Raw genomic sequence first — 22,031 nt, forward strand, 5'->3', positions numbered from 1 at the left:
GCTTCTTTTATATTCAGCAGAAAGCAACAAAAGCAAGACTTTCATTAGATAAAGTTTAATTGCCAACATTGTATTTAATCATTTTTTCTTGCCAGGGTTGAATACTTTAGTTGTAGGCAGTGGTAGAGGACGTATTCAGTTCCTTCAGTTCTCGTACTAATATCACACTGTGAAAATGACCTTTTGAGGGGAAAAGACCTGCATTAAAAAATGTAACTTCATTAAATATACATAATCAAGAAAATACCCATTTCAGAAAAATCTTTAATGAATGAATAAATAAATAAAACATACTGAAAATTCAAAACTATTTTTAAAAAAAAAGAGCACTCAGTAACTGTTTTTTTTATAAATAAATAATAATAATAAATAAAATACATTATAATATTATTGTAAAACCATGCACATTTTCAGAATACTATGCTTATTGAGACAAAGTGAAAAAAGTTAATTGGTTATTTGGATTTTTAACATGATGCAACTGTCCCTGCGCCATGTTGTAACTGTCCTCAGGGTTGGGGTGACATCTGACTTCTTCCCTTCAAATAAATATTGTTAACAATATGTCATATGCAATCATCTTTAAATGGTATGGGCAGTTAGCAGTCAGATGTAAGTTTAATGTATAAAATTTGTTTGGTCTAAACCAAGAAGTATCTGAGTAACTGAGAGAAATGCAAAACCTTTTGCAACAGTCCCCAGTCTTCCCCACAGGACTTTTTAAAATTTTAATTTACATTAGTTTAGTTTTTGTCTAAAAGTGCAGCACTTCAAATGGCAAACACAGATATATTGTGGCACATAAACACTTGAAACCACTATTATTTCATCAGTGACAAAGATGTTCAGGGGTAAAAGTTTTGTGTAATCCTTTGAGCAAACTGGATTGATTGCTTTCAAAAACATGGAAAGAATCATCTGCCATTTTTCTCCTGCATCCAATCTGAAATTGACACCAATGTAAATGTTCACCTTTATCCACCACTCACCTCCACAAAGGGTTACTCATTTACAGACAGACATTCCTCAAATTTTAGGTGTTGAGTGTTTTAACCCATGAAGATATTCTTTCACTAAATGTCCATCTAAAACAACAGGACAGTTTAAATATGATTTATGACTTTTGATTAATTTGTGTTCACCAGTTTCTTCCAGACCCAACTGTTGATAAGCTTTCCTTTAGGTTTTATTAATTCATGGTTTTGTGTGTTTCATCCAGGTCTCATTTCAAACCTGAAGGAGTTAAAAATGAAATTGTATGGTCAACCCTGCTGGAGTAGGATATATATGGAATAAAACATATTACTGCCTTTGCACTGACCACAGAACAAAGAAGTCTTTGATAAAGCCGCAGTTGTGACACTTGATATTGAGCTGAACGTCACTGACACCCAGTGGATAAACTGCAGTAACACAGTTTCTTCCAGTACACCCATTATTCTTGCTGCTCATCACCACAGTATTTTCATGATGTGTACATATAGTGTTGTTCAGAGAAGTGTATATGTGTGTGTGTGTGTGTGTGTGTGTGTGTGTGTACTGTATTATACTGTTAAGTTATTAGTAGTAGCTTCCCCAGTGTTATTCAGTAAGAGGTTTTCATCGTTTGAATGACCTAAAAAAACAAGAATCTCTGTGTTTTAGTTACCTTAGAATGAGTTGTACAGTGCTTTTGTATTGTAACTTCTTTGGGAGTAGTTTCAGTTGGTTGAAAATCTGCAACCAACCGCTAGAGGCCATTAAAGCCAACACAACAGACCTTTAAGACAGATTTTTGGATCAATTATCTTTCAGTTCTGGTTAAGTCTAAATCTTTTCAGTTTTTGTGGTCCCATGCAGAGTTACGTTTATCTACATTTTGCCAACAGATATAAAGTAAAGACAGTATTGGGATCAGTCTTTGGTTTAAGGATTTTTTTTACATCAGAAATGTGGACTTTGAGGCAGAAGATATTTAATCATTTTGACAAAAATTAAAAGACGGACGAATGATATTATAAAAAAATGTCGCTGCAATTTAGACCCCACAAACTTAAAGTCAAGACACTTCAATTACTTTTACGGCGAAATATTTATAAAAGTTAAAGACATCTGCAGAAACCCTTGTTGAATAGATACATGGAGCTCTTGTTAAACTCTTTAAAAAAATCAGTCTGATGTATCAGGGATACTCAGCTTGCTTCACCTGGGGACCACTTTTGCAAAATGAATGAGATTTCATTCATTTCCATCATGAATTAGAAAATGGTCGGTCGATCCCTGAGCACAGTGATCCTAAATTTACAGCCAACAGGTCATAAATCAAGTATCACTGTAATAGAGAGTCTTTGCATGCTAGATCTGGTCTTACTATGAAAAATAAATAAATGACAAATCTGAGAAAATTAGTAACTGCTCTGGAGCTGGATTTTGCCTAAATGTTTACATACTGCCTTTAAATGCTTAATAAGAGAACTCTTAGTTAAGTGTTGCCTCGTGTCTGCAGTATTCATGAAGTCTGTTATTTAGTCCACTACCTGCACAGTGCAACGCTTCAATAAGAAATGAATACAAAATAAGGGCAAGAGTAGCTTTTTACTGTTTTTATTGTTGCTGGAGGCTCTAATACATTATGAATCATAAGCTTTACAAAATAAAAACAAAACAAAAATACAACGAAAAGATTCCCCTCCAAAATGGAAACAGTCAAAGGTTTCCACCGAGACACAAAGACAAACCCCCAACAAAGACGTAGTAGGTGAGGAGAGAGAAGAGTCGAAGAGTCGAATAAGCTGAACAGAGGGGAGGCAGACTGTCATGTTATACATCGTGTGTGTGTGTGTGTGTGTGGGGGGGGGGGTGTTTGGGTTGACGACGTGGGTGTAATCACCCTGCGATTATAACAGTCCATCCCCATGTTTGATAAGTCTACGTTTCCACTCTCTGCAGCCCCACACAGGCTCACATGCACGTGGACAGAGTGGAATAAAGAGTAAAAATCGTCTAACACAAACCGAAGGCTGTCCTCGTGTTCACATCAGAATGACAGTTATACACGGAGTTAATTTTTTTTATACAAATATATCAGGGGGGTGTCGTAGACAAAAGCAGGTGCTTGAAATAAATTTGATGTACATAATGATGACAGCCCCGCTGAGCCTACGCAACCTACAGCGCAGTCCGCGTCAAATTTCCTTGACACAGAGCGCAAAAATCGCTCGTTTGAAACTGATCGAGGACACGTCAGCTGTGAGAACATCAGGGATTATTACTACAATGACCCTCACACTGTAAGATTATCATTAACCGTGGTAATACTATCATTATACTCATAACATGGGAGAGAAGAGAGGGGTGAAGAGACAGGGAGCGTGAGTCAATGGCTTCATGGCAGATGAGATGCATGAACACAAAAAACAGACGGAAAAAGAAAACAAATAAAAAGCTAAGCATTTTCTCCTTTTTTGTTTTTCCACGAACAAACAAGAGTGCAGCACTGAAACAGGCGTGGAGGGAGAGACGGAAAGAAACAGAGAAAAGATGGCAGAGATGAGGCGGAGAGAGTGAGTGAGACAGAAGAAGAGAGAAAAAAAAACAGAAACAGTAGCAACTCTAGCAGTGATGTTTGCGTTTGAGTGCCTCCACCAGGTCGCACTTCAGAGCCTCCTGCTTTGACTTGTCAGCCAGAGTCTGAACACTCCTGTGTGGGGGAGAGACACAGAGAGACGAGAGACAATCAGTCTGAGCAGGATCAAACGTGGAAACAGCGGGAGAGAGACTGGAAAAGTTTCTCCAGTGAAAAAAGACGAGACTATAAGTTGAAGAGAAAAATGGATGAGCTGTGAGTTACATTGACATTAGTGCCACTCCTTCTCTGTGGAGAAAAGACGGTGAAAATAAATCTGTACACACTGCACACATTAATGTCAGGCAAATGAAAACCAACACTTACAGTTATTTGATGTCATGCAGTTGATTAAGACAAGACAACGCATTCACTCGTGATTACACTTTTTGAAAATGGGAGCTGAATCCTAAATGCAGATGTTAATGCAGTAAAGATCAAGACAGCACCCCAATTATAATTTTTACAATTGCACCACAGACGTTTTGGCCAGACGCCCTTCTTTAGTGTGTAGGTAACATTGCCAGCCTACACTCTGAAGGGCATCTGGCCCGAAATGTCCGTGTGACAATAATAAAAATTGTAATTGGAGTGCTGTTATAATCTTGACTGCATTACTGTCATGCGGGTGATTACATTTTGTGCTTTAAACTAGGAAGTTATTTTAAAGATCCAGTTTGTATGATTTAGGGGTATATTTTGGCAGAAGTCGTGTTTTTTTAGTGTATTATCACCTGAAAATAACAATCGTCGTGTTTTTTCGTTACCTCAGAATGAGCAGTTTATGGTTACAAAGTGAGCGGGTTCTTGTTTGTGAAGATCGCCATGTTGCACTGTCATGTTTCTACAGTAGCCCAGAATAGACAAACCAAGCACAGGCTCCAGATCGGGCCAGCCACATTTTCACATTTAGTTTTGTGTTGGAGGGCCATCTGCAATGAGCAGCGTCAGAGTTACACTGATTTGAAGCGTGACGCTGCTTTATTCTGGTTTAAATCACCGTGTTCACTAACAGCAAAAACCTCTTGAATGTCTGGGTCAGAAAAAGGTGAGCACATATTAACTCATCAGAGAAAAGGGTCGAACACACAATAACATCTTACTCACACAATAGCAATAGCAAACTTTCTGAACAACGAACACTGAAGAATTTCTAAGGGAAGTTTCAGCCGGTTGCAACTCACAATTCACAGCAAGACACCCCCACATCCCTTTAAATCTTATACACTAAACCTTTAAGAAGCAAAATTTTATCCCTAAATATCAGATTTTGCAGTTATTTTTCATTTCAATGCTGTGCTCACACACACACACACACACACACACACACACACACCTTTGAAAGGAGTGCGGCTCCTAGAATAAACACACCATTTTAGAAAACCTTATTAGGGCAATAAACTCCAAAACATGACATGTTAGTGTGTCGCTCCCTCACAGGGTAAACAAAACCTGCACGACATGCCTGCACAGCTGCTCAGTCATCAACACTCTGAGGAGCATGCAGATGAGTTCTCTCTCTGTCACACTCACACACACACACACACACACACACACACAGTCTGAGCTACCACAAGCACTTTAAAAGGCTGTACCTCAGTTTTTTTCTGATTTGTATAATTTTCTACTTTCCCTCCAGCGTTGGCTTGCTGTAAATAACGGCTTTCTTTACATCTCAAACAACTGTCCAACATAAAGTTCCCCAACTGCTTTAAATGTGATGTCTGTGTGTCCACAGAAACCCAGTGATGTTTCGAATTTAATCATCAGTCATATCTTAATTACATAAACATCATCCCAAGGCACACACGTCTAAATAAGACACTACAGAGATGAGGTGGACAGATTTTTCAGCTGGTGTGGTTTTAATTACCTGAATCTTAATATAAGTGAGGCGGAGGTAGTTATTGTCTTAACCAAAAAAAGAAAGGAAAACACAGCAGGTTGAAATTGTTTCCTAGTACAAATATCTGGGGTCATTTTGAAATGAACTGGTCAAAAATGTTAATGCGGTGTTTAATAAGGCAAAGTCCAGGTTGTTTGTCCCTCAGGAAGTTAAACTCCTTCGAGGTCAACAAGAAGCTTTGACGTGCTTTGTTTTCTGGTTGATGCTGAGGTGACAGCATTACTGCCAATGATAGGAACAGGATTAGGACATTTATTGGAAATGCTTCTATAATAGAGCTGCAACAGGTAACTGATTCAATGGTATGAGTATTTTTTCTTAAGATAAAAGTTAAAATTCTTTATTTCCAGCTTCTTGAATGTGACTATTTTCTGGTTTATTTTCCCTTTATGACCGTAAACTAAATATCTTTGGGTTGTGGACAGAACAGGACATTCAAGGACTTTGTCTTATTCTTTGGTAAACACTGAACACACATTTTTCTCGAATTTCTAACATTTTATAGACAAAGCAACTACTTGATTTATTAGGAAAATAATCTACAGATTAATGGACAATGAAAATTATTTTTAGTCACTATTTTATAATTGGGCTGACTTCTGACTTATTAAAAACATTTTAGGGGAAAAAACACAGTAAGAAAGTTAAGACCGCACTTCAGTTTAAAGGTCATTCTGTTTGGTGTTTTGCATTGCAGTATCTAAAAAGTGTGTAAAGTGAGCAGCTTTTTATGGAAATATCAAAGATCTGTCTTAAGTAGTTTAACATTTGAACTTTGCTCGTTTCCTTCTTTCAAGTTCAGTAAAACATCTGAGAGAGAGAACCAGATGGGACCACTGTGGGTGGAGCAGTGAGGCTAGACCAACATCTTCCCTTATTATTTTGTACTTACACACTAACACACACACACACACACACGCACACGCACACGCACACGCACACGCACACGCACAGGTCCATGCCAGGTTGTACCTCTGACCCTAGTCAATGAAGATCTGACGCTGAGTGAGGACCTGCGACAGCTCCTTCTGGAGCTGCCGGTACTTTTGATTATCAGGCAAAGACTCAATAGATCTGGAGCACAGAGAGACAGCAGAGGAGGAGGGGTGGCAGAGGGACAGACGGTGAGACAATGTGCAGCAGAAATGTGAGACGAAAAGGCAATGAAAAAATATCAAAGGAGAGGGACAGGGAGAGGAGGAGGTAAGGTGAAAAGAGGGGCAGCGATTTATCTATCAAAAAAAAAACATCAAATAAGAAACGACATGAAATGAAAAGAGAGAGAAAAATGTTGAACAGATCAACAGATGGAGACACAGAAGTAAACCAAATGTGCTCCAAGTTAGAGCGGTATGATAAGTTGCTGCAGACTCCACTGACTGGAAGTGCTGTAAAAGAAGGGAGGTGATCTGAGTCATCCAAACAACTCCTGTAAGGTTACCTTAGGCCGTTGACGATGTCCTTGGTCTTCCCAAAGTAGATTTCATTCAGTGTGGAGCGGATCTTGTTCTCCATATCCTGGAACAAACATAATTATTGATTAGATATGAAGGTCTGTGAAGGATGTTGAACATGCAGCAAAAAGCTTTTCTTCATAAGTGTTCCACTATTTATTGTAATATAAAGAGGTGTTTCTATTACTTACCCCACCCCCACTGATATAGATGGGGTGGACAAAATAATAGAAATGGTCGTCAGCGTAATAGAATTCAACATTACCGCAAACTGTATCTTCCAAAATCATTCTGAAGTTGAATTAACACCTCTCAAAACTGCCTGCCACCGTGGACACGAAGAGTATAGAAGTGTAAAACTAGGCAATTCTGATTGAATATAAATAAAGATAGTGTTACTGCACTGCCCATTTCTCACCTAAAATGTGTTAAAAAACACATTCTAGTGCCGTGTTAAAGCTTAAATAGTGATAGTTTGCGAACAGGAAGTGGGCACCATACTGCTTCCTCCACAGTGAAAACAAAACTGAGATCAAACAGTGAAACTAAGCAACGCTGATCAAATAGAAACCAAGATTCTGTTTCTGCATTCAAAATGTCTGGCCTAAAATCCTTGTGTTCTAGCTTACCATTTAACTGAAATAGGAGTTTATTGGTGTGGTGCGGCACTGTGCATTCTGGTAGTTGTAGGATTTTTACCTCTTGAGCAAAAGCGACCTTTTCTCTGTTTTTACTGGTCATGTTGCACCAACTTAATAGTATTTGAATGTTTCTACCGCTAGACGGCCTAGTTGTATTAAAAGGACATTTTTCAAGTAGTTAAATACTTGTTTAAAAACCCAGATGAGAAGGTATACTGCTTAAAGTAGGCAGTCTGAAAAGCTTAACAAGTACAATATACTGGTTAGACTGACTTCAACAAGGCGGCCGATGTTGGCAATGTGGGGTGAGGTCTCTCCAACTGGGTCATCTTTTTCCATCTGTAAAAATATTGAACATACTGAGTTCATGGATGAACACATGGATGTATCAGCAGTGGTTTTCCAGTAAGTTCAATACTGTACCTGTCTTGTGAGGCTGCCGCCCAGGTTCATGGTACCTGAGCCGGTCTTAGTTGTCTGGAGCCAAAGCATGACGGTGGAGGTGAGTTTGTAGTGAGCAGCACGACCGCTGGACTTCTCCTGCTCACACAACAGATACAAAAAGCAATGAGATATTGATACTTTTAAACATTCACTAAAAACCTGTCTTTTTAGTCTGGCTTTTATGTAGTCTATTAAAATGTTATGGTTTTAACTTACTCTGTTTTTTAGGATAAATTTTTGCTTATTTCAAATGTTCTTATTTTTGTTTCTTCAAACTGTAAAGCACTTTTAATTGCATGTAATTTCTTTGAAAGGTGTTATATGAATAACATTTGATTGAATTGATGAGATAATGCTCCACACTAAGGATTTATGGTGGTGCATGTCCTGCGTGTCACTGATGTTAATGATCACCTGCAAATTTAATATGCAGTTTTACGTCTTTACATGTCCTGACTTTCTCGAAGAAGACAGAAAGACTGTGTAGGAGCCAGTTCAAATGTCAACCTCTTTCATATCAGCTGATTCTCACCTGCACCTCCACCACATGGATGGAGTCCCAGCACCCTTTAATCTTCTTGGATCCATCTCCGGCCTTCTTGATGAGAATTACTCCGGCAAAGCCATGATCCAAGTCCCAGAGGTACACAGAGGACACACCGCCCTCAAAGTACCTGAAAAAAACAGATATCAGAGGTCACAAGAGAGTGAAGCTGGTCATTTATGAAAAACTCACGGGCCTCACGGGTACTCACAGGTCTCTGTACTGGTCGAAGGCATTATTGGCATCAACCTCGAGTTTCCTCAGACGAACTGAAGGCATTGCACCGTCTTCAATGGGAGGTTCATACTTGTTACTCCACGGGGATCTAAAGTGTAAGAAAAGGATATTATAAAAACCATGAAAAGCCAAGTAAACTGTTAGTTTAGTCACTGTAACTGACAGATTAGCTGATCGTAACGTAGTCAAAAGAATACCTCATTGCAAAATAACCTTCGGATATCAATTACTAATCCTGTGTTACGTTAAATTCATGAGGAAAATTGATTTTCTCAGATGCCTACACAGTGAAAAGAGGATCCAAAAAAGGCGCACATTCTTCATGAATTGAGGTTAACAGGGACTACTTTAACAACAAAGCAAACCTATATCATAAAACTATATCAAAACATCTGTTTACAAACTCTAACATAACTCATGCAGTATAATCCAAGTCTCATTCATCCAGTCGTATGTTCAGTACTTCCCTAAAACATTACAATTTAAAATGCGTTGGTTCAACCACTTTCATGTACAGCCAAGTAAGTGGTAAGGACGCACTGTACAGATTTTTTTCAACAATTATCACCTGCTTCTCATGACCGATGAACAATAAGATACTCGATAATTTCACATTTTTGTATGTACTAATACAACTGGATAAATGAGACCTGGGTTACACTGCACAGAATGTTTAAATGTAAGTCAAGACATATTTTCATATAGTTATGTTGTTAAATGTTGTCCCTAATGATTTCAATTCACAAAGATTCACCTTTTTTAATTTCTCCATTTACCTCGGAGGCATGCCGGAAAAACATTGTTTTCTTTACAAATTTAACGCAACACGCAATGAGTAATTGATATACAAGTAGTCATTTTGTAGGCAATGTATTCTTTTAATGTTCTTTTTACATGACTGTGCAGTTATGAACTTGACCTGTAGGAGTCACCGTCTCGGTTGTAATCACAGAGCAGATAGTCTTTCCCAACAACCTTGTCCCGCGCAATCTTCAGGGGCTGGTCCACAGAGGAGAGGAGGTCCTCACACAGACTGGGCACCTGCATGCAAACAAAGACAGGAAAAAGATTATAACATAAACGTGATGTTTTTTTACAGCTTTTTTTAAACGTGTGTTTATTTGATTTTTTAAAAATATACTAATAATAACAAAAACTGAAAACAAGTTAGGTACAATACAGAACATGCGTCATGAGACATCACCATAATGTAAACGGCTAAGACAGGACAGCATCTTTTTCAATGTCCAAAAATAGATGATTAGAAAAAGCTCCCTATACAAGTATTGACGGTCAAAAAACAAAGAAAAAGAAAAACAGCGAACGGAAATGTTTATAATTATATATATATAGAAATTAAGGCAAATAGACTTCTTTTTTTAAAGATTATTTTTTGGGTGTTTATTGCCTTTAATTGACAGTACAGTGTGAGCGTGAAAGGGGGAGAGAGAGAGGGAGAAATGCAGCAAAGAGCCGAGGCTGGATTCAAACTGATGGCCACTGCGGCAAGGACACAGCCTCCGCATATGGGGCGCCGCTCTATCCACTGAGCCACCAGGCGCCCCCAGCAAACAGACTTCTGTAGCCTTCTACCCCTCACGAAATTTAATAAAACAGTCATATATCTCACCAAAGGTAGAATATTTACCTTTAATTAAAAATGTAAGTTTTTCCAGGGCAATACAGTGTGACAAGCCAGAAAGCCAGGCTTGTAAACTTGGTCTGGTAGCAGATTTCCAGAATTTGGCTATGGTGTTTCTTTGCTTGCAATAAGCAATAGACAGTAATTTTCTAATCCATCTTGTTTAAAATAACACATCTCAACTCCTCAGACAGCTTATTTAAAGTGTTCAGTTTGTCTTGACTGTGAACAAGAGACAAAAGAAGAAGCTGTTTTTTGCCAGTTCACACTTCCTGCAAGAGATAATATGCCAACTTTTAAAACCTACAGGACTGGAGGAGAAGACTAAACAGCAAAGACAAAAGTAGCCTTGTATTTCATTGTCTTATTTTGGTCAAAAATGAACTAAAAGTCCTTCTCACATTCCAGCTTCACTCGATAAGCAGAGGTTACTGAGTGGAGCAGGAATAAAATAGCAATGGGAAACATAATATCTAGAGGATAAGGGGGTACAAATTACTTCTCAAAGACTGACATGGAGTCCCCTCTCTATGTCCATAGACACAAAGGAGGCCCTGTCCCAACCCCCCCAAAAAAATTCCCCACACCCCTGCACACACACACACGCACGCACACACACACACACACACAAAAACAGACACACACCTGGCAGCCCAGACAGGGTGAGACAAAAAAGCAGGAGGTGGGAGACAAAACCCAGTGGGAAGAGTATGACAGGGGAGAAAATGGAGAGCAGAGAGGAGGAGGAGACGTGAGATGTGGGACAAACAGGAAAGAAAGAAGTGATTTCAGGTGATTGTGAGTCACCAGGAAGAGATTGAGCTGAAACAGTGGAGCCAAAGAGTGCCTGGCAGTGGAGGTGATTGACAGCTGCAATAATAATCGCTAACAACCGGACACGGGGAAAATGGGCGAGGGGAGAGCCGGTGCCCGGAGGGAGAGAGGTTAAAGGCGAGGGAGGAGGAAGGTGAGCAGGTGGGGGTCTCGCTGGAAAGGACTGCCCATGCCCACAAAACAAGGTGCCATGCAAACAGCGGTACAAGTGTGATTTGATTTGTGTCCGATTTAGCTGAATTTGTCAGACAGCTGGCACTGTTCTGTTAAAACACAAAACTGGTCTAACAATTCCAAACAAAGGAAAGTCTCCTCTAACGAGGAATTGTGGGAAGGAAAAATAAACATTTACAGAAAGAAGAAATTTTGGTTGTTTTAGTACTTTACTGAGAATTTTGGAGAAAAAAAAACTTCTTCCACCCTGTGCACAAAAAATAACTGTGCAACATAAAAGCTGAAAATAACCGGTTATCCAGATGACAGTGATATGCAAAACCTTTCAGACTTTAGAAACAACAAACTCAACTCACGCAAAACCACAAGAGGCCCACCCAAACACACGTACATTTCTGAAGCTTTCAAACACAACACAGATCTGCTGAATAACAACGACAAGACAGAAACCAGAACACAGCTCTCACTGTATTAGTGCACAACTGTTTACTGGTCCAGTCACACTATGTTAGTACAATTGCAGTTAAAGTGCAATAAGGTTTTATGACATCATATTTATCTTAAAATGAACCCAGAAACTGATCAAATATAAATGCATTTAAAGTCCTCATTCACTCAAAAATGTGTTGCCAGTTCCTGAGGTGTCATCTGTACATCACCTTATATCTCATCTTAAGATGTGTAGAGGTGCAGGATTGTGACATCCCAAATAATTTGGAAGCCAATCATGACCCAGTCTGCGACTCAAAGCCCAGACACACCTAACAGACATCAAGGAAGTTGTGGCAACAAAGGCCGACTGTTGCGTCGCCTCAAATCGCCTTTGTCTTAGACAAAAAGTTGCACTTTTGTTGAACACACTGCAAAGACTACAGCCAACTAGTACATACGTTCTGCAACCGCGTGATGAGAAATAACTTTCCACACCAACAGATGTCGGTAGTCTGTATTTATCATTTACAAAGGGAAGGTAAAAGACAGCCAGCTAGCACGTTAACAACAAAACCTGAGGTTGAAAAAGCAGGTGATATTTACCGTGCAGTAGCGAACAATAACAAACGTTATTTCTGCTGAACAGCTCAATGGCTAAGAAAAGATTCCTACCAAATTAACTCTTGACTTTAGTTGATTGTTTGCTTGTTTTGCTTGTTGCTTTGATCTTGTGTTCAGAAATAACTTTTGAAATGAATATTGCATGTTTATAAATTCTGGATTTTTTTTTTCGATGGACTCAAGTTTGTTTTTTGTTTTTTTTTTAATATAAACTAATTTTAACAGGCATACTGAAATGTTTTGTGGAAAAAACATATTAGACAAAAGATATTATTCAACTCAGAGTAATCTGATCATAACATGTCTGGAGAAGACATAAGCCTAAAAGCTGTGTGTGTTTCAGCTGTAATTCAGTTTGACGGGATGAAGCAAAGACGGTCACTCACCAGGTCAATGAGGTCACTGAGGTTCTTCTCGATCTGCTGAGGAGGCAGACGCCTCATCAGGTCCAGGGCACAGTCCAGCTGCTGGTCATTCTGAAATCAAAGAGACATCGCTCATTATACAGTACTATAAGATTATAGTCGAACACGTCAAATAAACAATCATTAATGTTACTGTGCACTGGTGTTTAACTAACCCAAATAAATAAATCAATGCAATTCTGCATTGTTACAGAAAAAGATGTTTTTTGGCTCCACATAAAACACATTTTTATTTTACAAATTGTTAAACAAAATGAACTCAGTGATGCCAGTGCACCATCTTGTCACCATGTTAAAAACAACTCGAACACTGTTCTGACAATACCACATAATATGCAATTTGTGAGGCAACATAAAGGATATTTTTTTAAAGAAAATGTACGAATGACCATTTATCTCCGATGCAAGCGCATTTTGTATATGGGTATGTTTTGTATATTTGTGTTGTTTTATTTTCATGTGATCTATTTTGCTATTATGTCTTTCTTTGTGAGTGTCCATAATACATGTACGGCGGCTGTGAATAGTTACACAACCCTGAAATGCCTGAAATGCTATTCTGAAAAAAATAATGAGGGACAAAAGTTTTGGAGTCAGTTTGCAAACATGACTGACACTGACACATGACTTTTTTTTAAACCTGCAACAAACACAAACTTTTGGGCTAAATACAAGCTTTGGAATACAGGGTATATTAACTGATTCAGTTAACTCAGACCACTGAAACCTCACAATATCTTCACGCAAACGTAAAATATTTTTGGGGCGCCTGTTAGCTCAACTGGACTGCCTGCAGGTTAGATTTCTGCCTGTGGCCCTTTGCTGCATATCACCCCCCCCCCTTTCACACTTAACCTGTCCTATATAATAAAAGGCAAAAGCCAAAAAAATGCAAATTCTTGTGCAAAATGGGGACTTCAGATTTTGTACCCTCATCACTGACTTGAAAGCAATCAAGGGGGATTCTCTTATGGCCAGTATAAACAGGAGGTATGATTACAGCAATCCTGACCTCATTTTAAGACACTCTTAAAAAACCGTTGCCTTGTTATGCTAATGAAGACGTTATGTAGAAAGCATAACTTTCAAAACTCAGTTTTATAGCAGGCTCACTCCCAGTGTGCACTGTGTAGCTGTGCTATGTAGAAAAATGTGTGCAAGTATTGGATCAGGACTCAGTATTTGTATGCTCTCTATAAAAATGACCACTTTTGGCGCCTTCAAGTCTCCAAAACAGCACAATGATAAAAGCCTGCTACATTCTGTATGAGAGAAGCTTCTCTGCAGGAAACATTCACACCCTTGCAGGCAAACCCTGCCTGCACTGTGAGACTACAAACAAAACATTTCAAGCTCAGTAGACTGAACAGCACTCATGATTTGTCATGTGAGAACTTGCAGAGTAAATTATCTGTTGGAGATGAAACAGTAATTGGACAGCAAAAAGTCAAAAGTTTGACCAAAATGAACCGCACAGTACAGAAAACTGTTGTGTGCCGCAAAACTTTCAAACATGTAGCATGTCTAACAATATCCAAATAAGTGACATCAGTGCAGATATTGTCTGTCAGCTGTCAAAGGATGGGTTCATTTGGCTATGAGGTGTGTCATCGAGCACAGGAGACACATTAGGCAGCAGATGTGGTGCAGAATCGCTATCAGCCTTTCATGAAACAGCAGTAGGTAGTATGGCAGAGAGGATGAGTCACACTGAACAACATACAGGTAAATGTCAGGTGTAACACGTTCAGGCTAAACTTAAATTTTTTAAATTTTGGACAGCTTTTAGAAGTTGTGAAGTATTTTTTTTCATTTTTATTTGGGATCAGCCGTGAAAAGTTGCCAAGTAAAAGAAATGTGTTTACAGGATGAACAGGGAATCCCCACTGAAAGTGAGACCTACGTGAGACGTGAGAGGGGCGTGAGCGTCCTGTCAGCCAATCCACACTGACTGTGTCTTCCGTAAACGTCTCAGCCATCTGTCACCAGTAGCTGCTGGGGAGCTGAGTTGGCAGCACTAACCTGCCTCCACCAGGCTGACTGACAGCCAAAATTTACAGAACCAAAATAGTTTTTATGTCTGATCCATAAGAGGGAATCAACAGTGGTTTTATGTATTGATTTATTGATTTTATTTCTCTGCCCACCAGAGTGAGTGCAGAGAATCTGCTTGTAGTGAACCAGGCAAGGCACAGACAAATTGGGAGCCTTGATCGATCAGTTGATATCAACACTGTTAACAGGTTTAAAAGACAGATGCAGTGGAGTCATTGTGCAATTTAAACAGCTGTCTTTGCAGATTTTGCTTTACTAAACATGACAAAAAGAAACGTGTATTGATTTAATTTATTTTAATAAAACAGAAGCGTATTAGCTCTGTGAGTCCTGAAAGTGATAGATATCAAAAGCATTTCTAAAAACGCTGCCAAGTGTGGACTGTCTGTAATATTTACCATGCTCTTTCTTGGAACATGTGGTGTTTTGTGGTTGGATATGATGTTTTAGTGCACAAGTTTACTTGCCATGGAAACTTCGCCCACCGTGGCAGCTGGGCTGTGTAAACCAAAGAAACCAAAGAAACCAAAGACACCAAAACACCTGCTCTGACATCACTGATTAGGTTATCAATTTCTGATCCAATCCCCTTCCACACAGACAACCTGAACAACCAGGAGGTGTCAGTATTACTGTGATAAGAGCATGATCCCTCACTGTCTTCCCACCCAGCAATCAAAGGCATGTTTTTTTGAAGCACAAGACAAACTGAAAGATTCATAGCATTATAAATAATTAAAATAATTGGCTGCTTGGAAACTATGAGATCCAGGGTTTCTCACATAGTGCACATTTCCACCAACATAGAATGGGTTCCATTCCAGTTCTAGTGCCTAATTTTGAACTATTCAGAGCATTTAAATAAAAAATAAACTGGCTCTGAACCTGACAAGTTGGTTCCCATTTGGACCAAAGAGTAACAGGTTATTCATCAGTGTGTGTGTCTTTTCCTGCTGGTGGAAAGAAAGTATATAGAAGGCAACAGTTGAAACTTTAAGTGAGAAATCAATGAGAAGAAAAAAGCTTGCATTCATCTCATTAATAGTTAGTCCATGCTTTTTAAAAAAAAAACCAAAAAACAAATATCTGTAAAAACAGAAGAAAAGTTCACAGGATATCAATGCAACCCAATGTCTTGCTACTACTGTTCCACTGTGCAAAAAATAACCTTTGCGGCATAAATACTTAGTAAAAAACATGTTTAACGTGCTTGGTACACAATGCTTAAACTGACTCACGGCTGCTGACCTGTCGTACACACACGAAATTTGCCAACGTCCTAGCTGACAGCGGGTGAATAGGGGTGTGTTAACTGCTAAGCAAGTGGCACTAGCATGTCGCATTGTGCCGTGAGTTGCCACGAGTTATCAGAAGCTGCTGCAGCTTGCCAGTGCCAGTAAAATGATCTCGCTATCCCTCCTGGGTCCTGACTGCAGTGCAGTGTTGCATGTTTTTTCTCAAACATTAGCGTCTGATCGTGTCTGAGTGGGCTGTCCCTGACACTGTGACATGAAACTCTGATAATTAATACAAAACAAACAGTGTGATCAATAGATCACACTGGGAGCTCAATCAAATATATCCTGACACAGCTCATCTCAGTATGCAGGTGGTTACTAGATCACAAAAGATGAAGCAAATCCACTATTTATGTTTCGTAGAACGGTCAGAAATACTGTAAAGTGTGTTTGTCATGTAACAAACATTCAGATCTCACTATCATCACAGACTACATACCCAATGACCTTTACATCAATTCTGGATCCTTAATACAGCCTGAGACTTACTGCAGCAAGTTCCTTTTTAGGTTATATGTCAGAGTTGTTTACTGAGGCTCGTTAGTCACTCTGCATGTTTGATAATGTGGTCAACTTCCCCAATAAACTAGTTTTCTGCAGCATACCAGAATCTTAAACTCTCAGATCAACATTCCTGTATGTTAAACCCAGTAAGAAGTCTTCCCTTTTACTGCGACTGTCTCTTTGCCCCGCAGCAGTTTTAGGATAAATGAAATGTAAAATACTTACGTTTTTTTTATGAAAGCATGTTAATAAAGACATGAGAACTTATTCATAATGACAGCCACAGTGGACACAGAACAGAAAGGACTGCATAGCATGGCCTTCCCTCAGGGGTTTCTCTCCCCCTTAAATATGCAGTGAGCAGCAGGATATTGGTGAGCGGGGCAGGACGGACAAGCCTCAACATGAAACTCTGGGGATGTGGAGGAAGATGTCAGAAGTTGAGAAAGAGTAGAGGCAAAACCTGTTTTTTTAGCTAACCTTACACTTTAACTGGTTACGCCAAAAACATTAAAGCCACCTTTCTTTGGCCGAGGTCCTACTGAGTCTAAAAATACTTCACTATGACTAAGGTAATTACAAAATATTACAGCATCTGAATTTGAACTCAACTTAAGTGTTATGTAACTGTTTTTACCAACCTATGCTAACTTACATTCTGGCCACTTTCACTATATCATTACAGATATAATACAAATGCCCAAAGATTAAACGGTATCCAGATGTAAGAAGTGCACTAATGTCCACTAATATAAATTAAATTAAGAATAAGAAAGGATATATTTGCACTGGAAATGAGAATCAATTGTGTCAATTTCAAATCACCACCAGCACAATTGTTTTTTGACCTGCAACTTTTATATTTGTTATATCCATTTCATCCTCTACCCCTTTGGATGTAAAGCCTTGACTTATCTATGAAGTGACTCCTCTTAAGTGCATCAGCCTAGCAAAGTATACTCATGCAGCTGCGAGCTGGTCAACTGAAAACGTAATGTTATAAAGTAGAGGACCATCTTTCCATAAACATTTTCCTTAAGGGTGACCCTGAACATAACACAAGTTTCTCAGCAATGTCTCCCATACTATTTCCTCTTCCCAGAGTTGCTCTTTGCCTGTCTTCAAATCTCCCTCAGCTGATGAATCAGTCTGTACCATCAGACACCTGCGCTCCTTGACGCTGTGTTTACCAGTGCTCCTGTCTCCGTGTAAACACTAGCTCAGACCAACAACCCCCGGGGTCAGCGGAGAGCAGTGAGGCTCAGCCAGCAGGATGGATGAGGTGAGGCCGAGGAGAGTGGGCGACTGAGGAGGGAAACCAGCTGCTCTTCCCAACTCAGGCGTAAGACAATTAGGATCATGTGGAAGAACTATGAAACACACTTTGAGAAACAGTGTGAGAGCACAAAATGGTGCTCTGTTATGCTGAAAGAGTCCAGGTCAAATATCAGTTTTGTCAAGTGTAAATGCATGCTTAACTGCAGTGATATTACTGCTATATCAGCTTCAAGAGGTAGGGATATGCTGAAAAATATGTAAACAATAGCTGCAACTATGATTTACAGTGAATGACAGATCATTACATTACCCTGTTTACATATTGGCAAAAATCAAGATCAAGCTCGCAATGCAGGAAAAAACTGAGCAGAGGCTGACAGCTTGTCATGGTTAGGAATAGGAGGAGCAAACAGTCTTATTTTAGCTACAGGCAACCCGGCGCTTGACTATATTAGCCTGAGTGTGCGTGTGTAGTGCACGACTGGATGACTGTATGTGTGTGCACACATTATATTAGGACTCCTCACTAATACTATTCACGAACTTGTGTCAAATCCAAAACATCCTGTTCTAACTTTATGCCTACGGGGCATCTAGTTTGGCTAACAGCTAGCTGCTAGCTAGTTAGCTGGAGGAAACCGATGCTAGCTTAGCTACGAAGCTAACTCATTCGTATCCGGTGCGCATAAGTTTTGCAAACAGTGCAAGTTAGATATGCGTCGGTGATTTACACTTGAGTCCCCTCTGCTGCTCTCAGGTTACCACCCAACCCCTCCAGCTAACGACAGCCTAGCTTAGCAGCCCTCAGTTAGCAGCAGCCCCACCAAAACCTCCTCACCCCGTCCCTGTCTCTCCAGCTCTGCCGCGGCCCTTACCATGTCTGCGGCGTTCTCAGCGGGGCAGGGGAGCACGATTTCACCGATTACTGTACACCTTAGCTTCAAGATGATTTAACCAACAGCTCCTCTCGTCTCTTGTTGTTTTGTTGTTTTTTAGTCCCCCTCCGAAGATGTTTTGTTCGCCTCTCCCTCACTGAACCCAGCCCTGTCAGCGAAATTCACTTCCTCAACCGGGCTACAGGAAGGACTCGCAGGCTGCAGTCAGAAAACAGGCCCCGCTTGCATGTCCGGGTCACTCCGGGCTTTCTCTGCAGCAGCCAATAGCGAAGGAGCAAGAAAGGCATTACCAAGTATGGAAAGAGAGGAGTGGTGCAGTAAATATGCACTCAGAGAGGGCAGTGCATTGACATATCTTTCTTTCCGGCGGACTACACATTGCATAGCACAGTATATAGACAAATACATTGATGGAGCTATTTTTTTTTTAAAGATAATAATAACAATCTTGGAATCGATCATTAATGTGAAGTTTACAAAGTGCCTTCTACTTCTTTCATTTTTTTAAATGTCAGAGATTTTGCAAATAAAAAAATAATCATTCATAATATATATATTTTTTAATATTTACCTCGCATTCCTTTTATATGGAAGGGTATTGTTGCCACACCAGGAAAAATGTTATATCAAGAAAAGTTTCTTGTTATAACAATTTGCTCTTTTTTTTCCCCTGGTATGGCAGCAATACACTTCCATACTTCTACTTACACACATCCTCTGGCTTACCTTAAGTGTATAATTACTTATAATAATTTATGAATTACTTTAAAATTCATTTGTCTTATCTGTGTCCTTAAATATGTTAATATCAGTCAATGTTACACACATAAAGAAGACTACTCACTACAAATGGCTTCTAAATACTATACACCCCACAAGTGGAACAATATGCAGAAGCTTGTAAAGTTAGGAAAACTATTTCTATATATGCTTGTATTCTGAACACTTTTAGATATAGTTTTAAAGATTTTTGTTTGGTTGAACGAATATCAATGTTCCCTCATTTGCATTATGCAAGAATGATGCAAGTACAAGCAGGTGTAATCTGTGTGTGTGTGTGTGTGTGTGTGTGTGTGTGTGTGTGTGTGTGTGTGTGTGTGTGTGTGTATGGTTTTAATATACCATATGTTAAAACTGAATGCACTGTGTCAAGTAGCCTAGAGCTGATCACACAAACAATCAACATCTAACTCTTTCACCTGCTCCTAAATGTGTGCTCTCTCAGGATGACCTGCCAGTTTAGTGACAGTCATAGCTGGTTCAATACGGCCTCAGACTCGTGACTTGTGTTGGTAAATAACTTTTATCATTTTTTCAAGGTTTACTCTGGCAGTTACCTGGTTACTCTGGTAGTATCTGCCATTTTTCTGATGTGAGGTGTGTCATACAAAAAGCACGACCAAGTGACCAGTGCTAGTATATGCCCGTGCATTTTTTCTTATTATGTATAAATATTTCTAGTTTTAAAAATCTCTAACATCTTTGCACAAATATGCTCTCTGCCCTAAAGCTGTGCGTGCATCCTGGCTTTGTTTGTAAATGGGAAACCTGCCTGTAAACCCCTGCTAACATCTGTATATTATTGACTGTGACTGGAAAGCAGCACTTTGACTTCCAGCATCTACTCTGCTGGAATTTCATAAAAGGAGAAGAAATCCAGCTAAAATCCCCAAAACGATTAGCGTTACTATGAACACAATCGAGTGTTTTTGAAAAACTAGACATGTTTCTGATCACAAAAAGGTGTGGTTCAAGTTCTTTTTCAAAAATATGCCACATCTAGATTATCTTCCAGGCAAAACATATTCAAAGAAAGACAGTGACTCTAGTTAGATGTATTTAGAGAATTACTATTAATGTGTGTAAATGTGAACACATAGGCCTAGTTTTTTGCTGAGAAGCCGATCCGAAGTGCAACACTTTAGCTGTGTTCGAAATCGTCCCCTATCACAGATATAGTGCATTATATAGTGTGTTCGCCATTTTGTAGTGGTGTTCAAATTCTCTGCTGGTTATTTCATCCACTACATAGTGCACTATAAAATGCCCACAATGCACAGCAAAATGTACATACGATGTAACCTACAGTTAACTCCCGTCTACCACAATGCAATGCGGCCATGTATTTCCAGGGGGAATAAATTCCAACATAGTGTCAAAAATCTTGTTTGGTTATCCCCTACATAGTGCACTGTTTAATAGACACTGCATAGTGAGTAGTGAGTGAGTGAATGAGGGGACGGTTTCAAACACAGCTTTTGTGTCTGCAGCATCACTTCCTCTGAAAATATGGGCGGGATGAGGGGAAACTTCCACCAGCAGGAAAACTATAAATTGTAATATACAAAACTATTTTCAGATTAAGTCAGATACATTGAACAGCCAACTAAAATGACAGCAAGAAAAGTTATCAAATTGGATTGGAATAGACCAAAGGATTGTCACTTTAAAATTATGTCATAATGACAAGTAAAGCAAAGTAACATAAATTGAGGGGTGAATAGATATCATTCCTTACAAGTGTATAAGTGCACTTTTTTAAACATCATGGTGCAGAGGCATAGTCCATAGACTTTCAGAAATTATAGGCTATGTCCTCATATAATCTGTTGTCTGATTAAATAAATAAAATGCGAAAAAGAGATGTTCATTTAAAGTGAATGTTATTTTAGGAGCTAAATGAAAATCAAACGCAAGCAGTAGGGCAAAAAACTGAAAAATACTACTGTGTATTGCCATTATTATATGAAGTTGCGTAATGTGTTGTCGTGTAATTCCTGTTTTTATTTTATTCATTATATTTGTTGTATTTTTTAACTATATTAACTATTATTTATTTTTATTTAGTATACTGTGGACCTTTCTCTGTGTCCTTAATAAAGACAAAATAACAATAATATTATCATTATTATTATTATTATTAGTAGTAGTAGTAGTAGTATTTTCATTGCTATTGTTATTAATCTACAATACAAATATTGTGTAGTGGAGGACATGGATGTATTATAATAAGGCGGGTTAAGTTCACGTGACTGTACATTG

The 22,031-nt window shown here is 39.0% G+C and overlaps 1 protein-coding gene across 2 annotated transcripts; it reads right to left on the reverse strand.

Annotated features, from left to right (window-relative positions):
- Positions 1 to 2,567: 2,567 nt before the first annotated feature.
- Positions 2,568 to 19,209, reverse strand: capzb (capping actin protein of muscle Z-line subunit beta). 2 transcript variants are annotated; one of them, XM_042504614.1, is made up of 10 exons: positions 18,969 to 19,209; positions 12,920 to 13,009; positions 9,750 to 9,871; positions 8,805 to 8,918; positions 8,582 to 8,723; positions 8,029 to 8,145; positions 7,879 to 7,944; positions 6,952 to 7,028; positions 6,483 to 6,584; positions 3,619 to 3,679 (listed from the first exon to the last, which is right to left on the reverse strand). In XM_042504614.1, the coding sequence occupies exons 1-9, from the start codon at positions 18,969 to 18,971 to the stop codon at positions 6,491 to 6,493; spliced, it is 825 nt and encodes a 274-aa protein (XP_042360548.1). In that variant the 5' UTR covers positions 18,972 to 19,209; the 3' UTR covers positions 3,619 to 3,679; positions 6,483 to 6,490. The 2 variants fall into 2 exon arrangements, with proteins under 2 accessions (XP_042360558.1, XP_042360548.1); XM_042504624.1 differs by lacking the exon at positions 6,483 to 6,584 and having other exon boundaries at positions 2,568 to 3,679; positions 18,969 to 19,207.
- Between the last annotated feature and the right edge of the window lie 2,822 nt (positions 19,210 to 22,031).

The sequence above is a fragment of the Plectropomus leopardus genome, chromosome 2 (genome assembly GCF_008729295.1).
Source record: "Plectropomus leopardus isolate mb chromosome 2, YSFRI_Pleo_2.0, whole genome shotgun sequence".
Lineage (NCBI taxonomy): Eukaryota > Metazoa > Chordata > Actinopteri > Perciformes > Serranidae > Plectropomus > Plectropomus leopardus.